At 34.7% G+C, this 12,454-nt stretch overlaps 1 protein-coding gene across 1 annotated transcript in view; it reads right to left on the reverse strand.

The window, feature by feature from the left end:
• Positions 1-2,614: 2,614 nt before the first annotated feature.
• SEC62 (SEC62 homolog, preprotein translocation factor) overlaps positions 2,615-12,454 on the reverse strand; it is a 33,576-nt gene continuing 23,736 nt past the window's right edge. The window contains exons 6-8 of the mRNA NM_001205604.1: positions 11,712-11,772; positions 9,758-9,877; positions 2,615-5,524 (exon numbers count right to left, since the gene is read on the reverse strand). Coding sequence (NP_001192533.1) covers positions 5,055-5,524; positions 9,758-9,877; positions 11,712-11,772 — 651 coding nt within the window. The 3' untranslated portion in view covers positions 2,615-5,054. The remainder of the gene's footprint in view (positions 5,525-9,757; positions 9,878-11,711; positions 11,773-12,454) is intronic.

The raw sequence follows: 12,454 nt of genomic DNA on the forward strand, positions 1-12,454 counted from the left end.
TCTTGATTCCAGCTTGTGCTTCTTCCAGTCCAGCGTTTCTCGTGATGTACTCTGCATAGAAGTTAAATAAGCAGGGTGACAATATACAGCCTTGACATACTCCTTTTCCTATTTGGAACCAGTCTGATGTTCCATGTCCAGTTCTAACTCTTGCTTCCTGACCTGCATATAGGTTTCTCAAGAAGCAGGTCAGGTGGTCTGGTATTCCCATCTCTTTCAGGATTTTCAGCAGTTTTTTTGTGATCCACACAAAGGCTTTGGCATAGTCAATAAAGCAGAAATAGATGTTTTTCTGGAACTCTCTTGCTTTTTTCAATGATCCAGCAGATGTTGGCAATTTGGTCTCTGGTTCCTCTGCCTTTTCTAAAACCAGTTTGAACATCTGGAAGTTCACGGTTCACGTACTGCTGAAGCCTGGCTTGGAGAATTTTGAGCATTACTTTACTAGCATGTGAGATGAGTGCAATTGTGTGGTAGTTTGAGCATTCTTTGGCATTGCCTTTCTTTGGGATTGGAATGAAAACTGACCTTTTCCAGTCCTGTAGCCACTGCTGAGTTTTCCAAATTTGCTGGCTTATTGAGTGCAGCACTTTCACAGCATCATCTTTTAGGATTTGAAATAGCTCAACTGGAATTCCATCACCTCCACTAGCTTTGTATGTAGTGATGCTTCCTAAGGCCTACTTGACTTCACATTCCAGGATGTCTATCTAGCTCTAGATCCAAATGAATTTGGATCTACTCAAAAACATGTTAACTAAATGCCACAGACATTGGCTTAAGAGCTTGTTAAAGACAAATTCATTTCTTTGTGCAGTTATCTGCATAGGTATCCACTAGAATTGGATTTCAGTTATCTAAACTGTTAGGGCACGGTCTGTAAGGTTGTGAGATACTTTGTAACAATGTTTGTTGATAAGGACCCATCAGGGATGAACTCATCAGAACTGTTCTCTAGGAACTTCTCTTTGGTTTACCGGTCTTGGTTTCCAACAGGAAGCAGATAGTTCTTAAATGATGACACTTTGAGGAGATACTAACAAAGATGTGGGTGTGGGGGACTTCACAAGAGGAAACACAATAGCTTCAACAACTCCTGGCTAGTGGCAGATCTGGCATCACCCCTTGGCCAGAAGGGAAGAGAACAAGGAGCGGCAAATTTAAAGAAATAAGCAAAGTTTAGAGGAAGTGGTTACCTTTGAGTACTGAGGTAGCTCACTGTGGGATAGCTGAGACCATCCCTGATCACCCTCAGATCTCCAGCCACGACATTCCTTAGCAAAAACCTAGCTAGAAGCCAGGGGGCGAAGGGGCCCACTGTTGTGGCCTACTCATCAGCCTTTTGGGGACAGAGAGCAGAGTGGAACTGTAAGAGGTAGAGATATCCAGCCCACTTGGCAAATTTCTACCACAGCGATTTTCAAACTATTTGATGGTCTAAGAGGGCAAAAATTAAAAAAAAAACAACCCACAGCTACCCCTAAAATTCTGGCATGTTAAGCTTTTGGTATTACTCAATGAATGGACAAAGAACTGAAATATTACTGAAACACAGAGTAAAAGGAAACTACAATTAGGAACTACGTATTTACTTTCAGTCAGAATGGATACTTAAAATGTTATGGAAATACTGGAGCATGGTTCAGCAATAAATTCTATTCTATAGGTAAGACAGGTATGTCACAGCTTTATAATACAGTTAAGTACAGTTCATCCTCCTTATTTGTGGATTCTTTATTTGTAAATTTGCCTGTGTTTTAAAACTTTCGTGATGCTTTCACAGTCATGCATGGAGTGGTGAAAAATTTGACCTAGCCCAATGCATATGCTCCCAGTTGAGGGTGACAAGATGACATGCTGTGTTCTTGGTTCAGTTCATATAATTTACACAAGCATCCTTTGCTCTATTTAGCACACTGTTTTTTGCATTTTTGGATTGTTTTAATTGGTGGTTTTACTGTTTAAAATGGCCCCCAAATGAAGTGCTGAAATGCTGTGTAGTGTCTAAGTACTAGACGGCAGTGATAGACCTTTTGAAGGAAGCACATGTATTAGACAAACTTGGCTTGGGCATGACGTTACAGTTGCTGTTGACCCATGAATTCAATGTTAGTTAACCAAACAGAAAGACATCTGAAACAAGTTCGTGTTTTGATTAGTTGGTAAACATGTGGCCAGGGACTCACAGAATAACCCCAGTATTCCCCCTAGGAGCAACGGTTCCGTATTTGCTAATTCTGTGTTGGCGGGTACCTTTATGGGCTTCCCACCTGGTGCTAGTGGTAAAGAACCCGCCTGCCAATGCAGGCGATGTAAGAGATGCGGGTTTGATCCCTGTGTCAGGAAGATCCCCTAGAGAAGGACACGGCAACCCACTCTAGTACTCATGGTCCACAGGGTCGGAAAGAATTGGACATGACTGAAGCGACTCAGCAAGCACGCAACATGGTGACTTTATAGAACCCAATCACCATGAATAATGACAATACATGTTGTCTTCTAGTTCCTAATAAAGATTCAAAAAGGAAAATTCAATTTACAAAAGACACCGATGATTTTTCTATATTAGCAACTAATTGGCACTCATAACGCAAAATCAGGAAGGGGGAAAACATTAAAACCTGCACATAATTTTAATATGACATATTAAAATTTATTACTTTTTGATAGTATTCAGCTAAATCCAAATTATTTCAATTAAAGTTGTCTAGAAGGCCATATAGCTTGAAAATTAAAGAAATCAGTGGGAGGGAAAAGAAAAAACAATCTATTTAATACATTGACTTTACAATCACAAATGCATTATTATCTGGACTCAGTTGGTTAATTCAATCCTGCTTATTAGTTAGGCCAATTTATACCCACTCCACAATACATCCTACATTATCCAAAAGCTTTACGCTTCTATTTACAGTAGCATAGCAAACCTGAAGTCTTTTTTAAAAAAACAATCACCATTCCATTGACTAATGTAACCAATTTCCCATGCTCTGGCATAAGAATATTTGATGTTAGTCAACAAAGACAGCCATCTATTATTCTTGAGAAATATAACAGTGGCAGTCTTTTGATTTTTTGTTTAAAGTAAGTAACTCTGAATAGTAAAATAGCTGAAATTTCTAACTTGCTTTCTAGCCACATTAAGAATGACATTTTCCCCCAGGGACCTTCACATATTTAAAAAATTTGGATTAACATTCTTTAAAAATCCACACATATCAATAAGAAGCTGACTTTCCTGCCAGGTTTCAAATGCCTTAAAGATGAGACATAGTACATACATTATAAAGAGTTTATGGATGAATGTTGACTGCCTGGGCATTGTTACAACAGTAAAGGTTAAATCACTTTTAATTCTGAAAGACACTTTTGGTACCATTATCATATCCCAAAATAGGTATTAATGTTACTCATGATTAAGAAGCTCGGAAGTTATAATTATACATCTCTTATTGTAGAAATAAAGTAGGAGAGCTCTGTATTGTGAGGGGAAAACACCCAGGCATTTAAATCAATGCATATTTGCTAGGAGGAAACTTAAACTGACTACAGCCTTGAGAGAGCTGCATTAACATCAAATAGCCACATTTCTGTCCACTTACAAGGAATACTATAAAGAAGCAAACAAGCCATGTTTAACAAAATGTGTCAGCATACAGAAAGTGTAGTTTTTCACACTTAGAAAAATTTAAATCTTTAGTCTAACACTTAGATGGGAAACAGCCTAAAGAAAAATGAAGAACTATACACACCACCTATTTCAACTACAAACGCTCTGTGACCGAAGGAAAATAATTCAATATTCACTATCATTTTGTAAGAGTATAACTTCAAGGAATGATTATGCTCATAAGTAAACACACGATATTCCTAAAGATTTGTAACTAAGGTTTGCAAGACATGAAATCAAATTGCAAAACTAGTTGAAAGCAATTAGAGTCCAATAGTTCTCTTATGTTTTCTTTTATGCTCTTTATTTTAAATTGATATTTTAGAACAGTAAATTATCTTTCATAGCAGTTCTCCTGATCTGATAATATAGTACTCCATTTCTGAATGTAGAGATTTAAGATAAATCAAAATAAACATTAAGGCGTACAAACAGCTACTTTAAGTCTGCTCTTATTTAATAAAGATCATTTCAACTCATATTCAAATACATGGAATGTTGGCACAAAACTGAAGCTGCTGTAGAAAGATCACAGATGTTCTGTGGGTTATTGAAACTTCCATCTAAAAACATACCCTTAAATGGTCTTAATTGTACAAATTTAAGTGTTGAGAAAATGTCTAAATAAGAAGTAACAATTAAAATAAAATGTTTATTTGTAAATTATGTACAGAATACATTTTACTTTACGACAAGGAAATGGGAAGAACCATCACCTCCCAGCCAATTCTGCTTGCTTCCTCTGTTGGAGACGACCATCTTACTCTGAATCAGGCGTACAAATCAGTTTGGATTTCCTAAGTTGGAAAAGGAGAATTTGTAGCTAAACTTAAAGTGTTGCTGCATTATTACTAGTTGGCTTGTTTCCACAAAATGTTTTTGAACCCTGCTAAGTTAGAATCTTAGAAGTTTTCTGATATAATTTAATAATCAACAAAAGCTAAACTAATAAGAACAATAAGTTTAAGCATTTCATCTCAAAGAAACTGTGAAATGGCTACAAAACTATGCTTAATCTAAAATATTGGTGTTTATTTTTATCCCTTTTAGTTATTCTGATCAGTCTAACAGTAAAAAGCCATACAACTATCAAAAATGCCAATAATCTAAATGTCATTGTGGAAAGTGCATCTTTGATAATTGTCAAAATAAATGAGACCTATTTACTGTAAAATTATCAAATAGATAAAACTTATAAATGGCTTTAGACTGTATCAATAATAGTACTATATGAAATGAAGGACTGAATATAACTGCTTAGATGTCAAATCCATTTCAGTAAATGGATTTAAAGAATGCTACAAATGTCATGTGTACATTATGATGATCAGCCAACATAGAAAATCCAACCTCTTGCACATATTTAGTCCCCAAATTAGTCAGATTATGATTTTTCATGTGAAGATTTAGTTGTTTCTCCATCGTTGTCTTCTTCCTCCTCCTCTTCACAATCCCCATCTGTTTGCTGTTCCAGTTCCTCTTTTGTGATCATTTCAAAATCATTCCCATTTCCACTACTGTGTTGGGATCGGTCATCTTCCCTCCTGTCACTGTCTGTGTCTGAATGCCGTTCTCCACCTGAGCCTTCTGTTCCGTGATTTCCTGGTCCTACTTTCCCCTCCTCATCTTCCTTTTTCTCACTGTCTGACTTTTCCTCACTGTCGGACTTCTGTTGCTTTTTGGTTTCAGATTTCTCATCTTTCTTTAAGTCTGCTTTTGGTCCTTTGTATTCATGTGTGTACAGAGGTCTGAAGGAGTCAATGAAGCCCACGTCCGCAGTCAGATTTGGCAAGAACCAAAAATGGTGCCTTCCTCCAGTTATGAGCCAAATGATGAGAAACAGAATGCAACGAGCTGTGGGAGAAAAATTTCTCTAATTGAATAATTCAAGCATTGACTCAGACAGCAGGGAATATTTGTTAATGAAAAAGTGGGAAAACATTCAGAGTCTTCCTATTTGTATATTACATGCACCTTAAATATAAACAGTTAAATCCTAGATTAGCAGCTATCAAGAGTATTCCGGGCACACAGCATTCTGCTCTGAACTTGAGGGCACAATGCTGCAATGCCATTCAAAAAAGTGCTTTTATGTTTTTTTCATCTGCGCACTGTTTCTTGGATATACTTATTTCCAAGTATATAAGTATATCTTGGATATACTTATATCCATTTATTTCTTGGATATACTTATACTTTATGTACTTTGCTATGTTACAATTCAATAAACACAGCTGCCAGTTGGACCCTGGAAGTACACGTGAAATCATGGTAGAAGAAAAAAGGAAATAAACCCAAGTAAGAGATGAATGATATCTTAAGCCTTAGAAAGGAGAAAGCAGGGTTGCACTATGACTTTCCTAGATACTTTTGTCTAAGGCAATCCCTCCATTAAAAAATAGAAAAAATTATGCTTTTTACAACCATTCTGGTATAAACACAAATATAACCCTGCACAGATTCACTATTATAGAGAAGTATATATATTGTTACTTTTCATTTTAGAAGAAATGAAAATGAAATTATTTCCATGGGTTCCTAAATGTATCATGAGTTCAAGGCATGTGCTGACCCTACCTAAAGGTTAAAGTCTTCTAGGTAAAAATACTTTTGAACAATAAGAGAACATTTTCCTAACAGCAATTTCTTTTTATTTAAGGACAACATTTCCCCAGTATTAAGTAACATAGAAATCCAGATGGGTTTAACAAATAGGTTTGAAGTTACTCTTTTAGAGCAGTATGACAACTATGGGCTTCCCTGGTGGCTCAAATGGTAAATAATCTGCCTGCAATGCAGGAGACACAGGTTTGATCCCTGGGTGGGGAAGATTCCCTGGAAAAGAGAACGGCTACCCATTCCAGTACTCTTGCCTGGAGAATTCCATGGACAGAGGAGCCTGGCAGGCTACAGTCCATGGGATCAACAATGGTTAGATAATAGAAGAAATTGATAATTTTAAAGTTTATAGTAATGAACTATCACAAACCCCAGTATTTCATATCTTTCTTTTAATTTATCACATATATGGAGCTGAGTGATTTGTCTGGATTTTACTTTTTTAAAGGTCATGATTATGTGAATGTTATGAGCTAATTAATTATGACAGGTTTTTTGGGTTTCATTTTAGTTTTCGTTTTCTTTACAGATAATCCTATCATTGTTTTCTAATAAAGTCTGAGAAAAGCTCATCTATGTTTCTTCCATTATTTAGCTTCAGACAGATAAAATAGTTATAGCTGCCTTGACTTTTATAAAGCACTAATTTCTGTTTTCACAAAAGAACATAAATATTCTGAAAGACTGTATACACACCAGTATCTTTTGTGTATACAAACAGAAAAGGCAAATATGCTTGAAACTATTAAATAAATCAGTGAATAAACCACACTGATAAAAAGAAATAATGAACATCTCTTAAGGAGGTTGCATATTTTTTTCTCCAAATAGAATTATGATGTTACATTAGGTTTTGAAGGGTTGTAAAACAGATAGTTCATAGTATGAAATCTTGCCTGAAATACAAGAAAAAGCAACATTAAAGTGGCAAATAAAGTCACATCCCTATGGGTATAGCAGAATTCTTTTTTTTCAACAGTTTTTCTCTATATGCCAGTATATTACTAGGGGCAAAAAGAGAAGAATCATGAGAAAAACTACTGTGATATGTATGGTCATACCATTTCTATGGCCTGGCGTGCTGCAGTCCATGGGGTCGCAAAGAAATTGGACACGACTGAGCAATTGAACTGACTGAATTGAACCATTTCTATACTAAAAGTGACATATTTAGAAAATTGCCAGAGGTCTTATTCTAAATTGCAGTACTAAATATACATATTCAAAGCAACACCAAATTTAATTTGACCAATAAATAATACTTCATGAGATAATATAATAAAATCTCCAATTTACAAGTAGGATACAGATCAAACCATTTAAAAGTGTATTTGGAATTTTCTAAGAGAAACAACATTTTCTAAGAGAAGTAATAAAAAAGTTGGATTTATTTTCTGATTTGATTGACAAGGCTGTTTAACATACATTGCTACTTAAACTCCCAGTATATTTAAAATGAAAAATTGAAAGAATTACTAGAGAAACAATACTTTCAAGAACAAAACAATAACCATAAATTATTGTGAATATCAGTTTAAATGAAAGATAAGCAAGTGGGTTAACTCTATTCAGTGGAAATTAACCTTTGCTGAAAAATTTCAAAAAGCTGCTAAATTTTCAGGGATCTGGGAATCAGAAGACATCAACTTGACTAGTGTATCTAATGGCAGATAAAATTTTATGGCTTCTCATTCTTGATGCAGGTAGTACATTACCACTAGTTACCTGCTTCACACTCTTAGACATTTATTTCTTGGCCTGCAAATGTGCTGTTAACATGCAGAAGCTTCAGGGGCTATTTTTAAGGTGAACAGACTAGAGGTAGGAAAAACTGAAAGGTGGATGAATAAGGTTTCACAAAGAGTCAGAAATTCCCCCCATAAATGGAGGCCCATAAACATGATGAACTGAATGAAAATACTAGATGGATCCCTGGGTCTATGGATGGCAGCACCAAATCAGGACCCTGTGATGTCCAGGGTGGAGGGAAATTGCTTAGCACTATTGCTTAGGGTTAGAGCAGTAATGCTTTATAAACATAATAATCTACTACATTACATATCATAGAATCTCAGAATAACACACATCTCATTCAGACAATCTTGGTCAAATTCCATCCTCTAAAAACAGATATTAAATCAGTATTCCGGTTGTTTAAAAAATTTTTATAAAGTACTCCTCCTATATGTTCTGGTAGAAAAGCTGATTTGTCATTTGAGGAAAATAATCAGAATTTAGTTACTATATAGCAACATAAGCTCTCAATGATCCAAAGAATTATATATGATAGGAAAAAAAAAAAATCACTAAACAGCTTAAAAAAGCAGAAAAACATTGCTATTTCCCAAATGAAAAACTAAATTAGACCAGTTCATCCTTTGAAAAAATCTTCAAAGACTAGAATTTTAAGCAAAATAATACTTGTTTTGCCTCATATTAAATAACATGGTCAGTGTAAAAAATACAGACAAGTGTAATTAAGAATCCTAAAATCACTCATAACTACCACCACCTTTTGTATTTAGGTGTATTTCCTTACAGTCAAATCCTTCTTGGCCCTGAGTATTTCCATTTCAAAAAAAAATCTTCCTAATTATATAAGCCAAAAATACTTCATTATCTTAATTATTTGACATCTAGTGATAAGCATTTTTCATATATTTATTAATCATGTTAATTTCCTCTTTTGAATTGGATTATTTTTATAATGCTTTATTTTTAGCTATGAAAGCCCCTAATCATTCAGAAAAGTAAAATAACATTATTTGTATTTTCTTATTGATTTTCAAAAAGGATTTTAAAGTTGTTAATGCATCAAGAACTTATTTTGGCCCATGGTACAAACTGATTTTTCCTAAGAATGGCAAATCAATTGTTTATAATCATTTACTATATAAAATGTAAATGTTTAATATGTTTCATTTGTCTTAGGTAAAAAAAGTTTACTGAAAGTATTATGTTTATTAAATGACCGATCACTGTAAAAATATTAAAGTCTTTATGGCAGCTAAATTTTAAAGCATATCTATTTGCAGACTCTTGTTTAGTTGCTAAGTCATGTCTGACTCTTTTGCAAGCCCATGGACTATATAGCCTGCCAGGCTGTCCATGGGATTTTCCAGGCAGGGCTTTCCAGGGATTTCCTGGAGTGGGTTGCCGTTTTCTTCCCCTGGGCATCTTCCCAACCCAGGGATCAAACTTGCATCTCCTGCATTGGCACCAGGGAAGCCTATTTGCAGATTAAGACATATTAAATCCTTTCGTCACACAGAGTAAATCTAATTAAACACATATACTACATGAAGCCTGAGTCAGTTTTGGGATATGACCAAAAAAGTAGGCCCATATACTTCTTAATTCACCTACATGAATTTTGCTATTAAGTTTTACTGAAGCTCCAGATTGCAGTCCAAACTGCTCAACAGCTACCTCTTATCGAGGTCAGTCTTGCTAGTAACAAATACTTACCAACAGCAAGGAGAAGAATGCTGGCTACAAAACAGCCTGCACCCACACTGAGGTAATAAACACCTACTCTCATTTCTGCTGGCCAAAGAGGGAAGAGGGTGGCTGCTATCACTGCAATCACTGGAACAAGAGATGAAAAGTTACACATACAAACTTTAGATTAAAATTTTAAATGGCTCAGTTGCCAAGACAGTGAATATACATACCCCTACGGGGAGAATTAAAACATAAACTTATTGAAACATATAAAATGCTCAGTTATCGATCACTGCATAGTTCAACCTAACATTTTTAACTACTATTCTCATATTAGGTCAAGATTTCTCTAGTATAAATTATATATAATTAGAAAAGTGCTGTCTAAAAATGTGAAATTGTTAGCTCCTTAAATGATCAACTGCTGCTGTCTTCAACTTCATTTTTAACTATAAGATATCTGTCTACCAAAAAGGGACACTTAAAGAAATAATCAACCAACAAAACTAACCAAAAATGATTCCAAAGATCCGTCCCTGGAGATTGGTTCTGGGGTGAAACTCTGACATCTACTGAATGAAAAGCTCACCAGATGATTCTGATACAGATAATTTTTGGTGATAGGGAAACCATATACAAGCATCTCCATTTTTTTTTCCTAAGTACATTGGGACCACATGGAATAACCAAAAGAATGACTGGTATTTAGGTGTTTAGAGCAAGAGAAATAAGGATTCAAATTCTAGCCATTTCATTTAGAAGCTAAGGGTTGAATTTATTATTTTGAATGGGATCCTATGATAACATATTGATCAAATTTGTTCAACTGCTATCTATTTTTTTCTACTTGTTAAATCATTCTCTACCCCTACCCCCAACCAAATTTACAGGAATAACACACACCTATGGTAATAAATAAAACAATAAAGGAAAAAACAATTAAAAGTAAACCAGAAAGTATAATATGAAGTCTTTACCCAATTCTTGGTCCACTCCCCAGAGGTTAACTACTATTGTTTCTTATTTGTATGCCCAGAAACTGCCTGTATACAGTTAAAACTAGTCACACAGATATTTAAAAACAAAAACAAAAAATGAGTTTACAATATTTTCTTTCACAATTTTAATATATTCTAGGTATCCTTCTGAGAGGACACCCTATCTAATTCTTTCAAAGCTGCATGATATTCTGGCATGTATTTGTACTGTAATTTATTCACCAACCTCCTATTGAGGGACTTGAATTGTTTCTAGCTTTATCCTATTATTGACAAGAGTGCAACAATTACCAATGCCCATGTGTGCAATTGATTAAGGTACAGGATAAATTTCTTGAAGTTTAACTATTAGGTCACAAAGTAAGGCATTTAAAACTTGCAAGATATTTGCTAATTATCCTTCTAACTATAGTCTGAACAGGGATTTGGATTAGAATTAAATGTCAATGCATATTTCTGAACAGACACCTTATGCAACTGTATTACTACAAACAGCCATGGGATAAATTCCTAGAAACAGAACACTTGGGTCAGTGTGTATACATTTAAAATTTGAAAGATATTATCAAACTTCCCTCCATAAAAAATAAAACAATGAACATACCAACAGCTATTGGAGCATAATAGTGGTTTTTCTAAAGTATTGGACCTTCATTAATAATAGGTACTATTCCTCTTTATAGTCCTCTTGATAACTGCTATTGTTTTAATTTGTATTTAACATGAGGGTGATTAAGTATCACTCACAATTATTGGTCACTATTTCTTTATCTGTGAGCTACCTTTACCATTTTTCTAGCAGGCTGTTAATTTCTTAAAGATCTTTGCTTTAAGGTAGAGCAAATATTTTCCTCAGTTTATCATTTATATTCTGGCTTTATTTAAAATGTACTTAAAAAATAGCTATTTTATGTTAAACATTTTATTTCTGACTTCTGTATTGTTTACTTTCCTTTCTAAATTTTAGAGAGTGTACTTACCAAGAATTAATCCCATGACAAATGTTTTAAAGTGAACTGGGTCATAGATCCACACAAATACCTAGAAGAATCAAGAAACTCCAGTGCTTAAAGTTCTAAGATCACATTACAGCAACAGTTAGTTCCCACCTATTAACACATAAGAACTACTTAAAGATTAAACAAATTTCAAAGGCCTTTCCTTCAGCAGCAGTGGTTTTTTTGGTATCTATTCAGTTAGAAAATTATTTTTAAAACTATAAATTAGGTAATAAGTTAAGTACACTTTCATGTACTTGCATGTTTTTAACAATTTACTACTGGGTGCAAACCATTACTTAACCATTACTTATTCAACTTAAAGACCAGCAATTGTACAGCCTTCTGTCCCTAAGGTAATGATGTATACAGGCATGAGCAGAGTAGAATCAATCAAAGAGCACAGTTAAGACAGATTGTAGTCAGGCCCTATGACAGATCCATCAGCTTTCAATTCCACCCTGTTCTCTCCAACTGATGAGATGCAAAGGACCATTATTAAAGATTATACAGAAATACAAAGGATCTTAAGAGACTACTATCAGCAATTATATGCCAATAAAATGGACAACCTGGAAGAAATAGACAAATTCTTAGAAAAGTACAACTTTCCAAAACGGAACCAGGAAGAAATAGAAAATCTTAACAGACCCATCACAAGCATGGAAATTGAAACTGTAATCACAAATCTTCCAGCAAACAAAAGCCCAGGTCCAGACGGCTTC

Source organism: Bos taurus, chromosome 1 (genome assembly GCF_002263795.3).
Source record: "Bos taurus isolate L1 Dominette 01449 registration number 42190680 breed Hereford chromosome 1, ARS-UCD2.0, whole genome shotgun sequence".
Classification (NCBI taxonomy): domain Eukaryota; kingdom Metazoa; phylum Chordata; class Mammalia; order Artiodactyla; family Bovidae; genus Bos; species Bos taurus.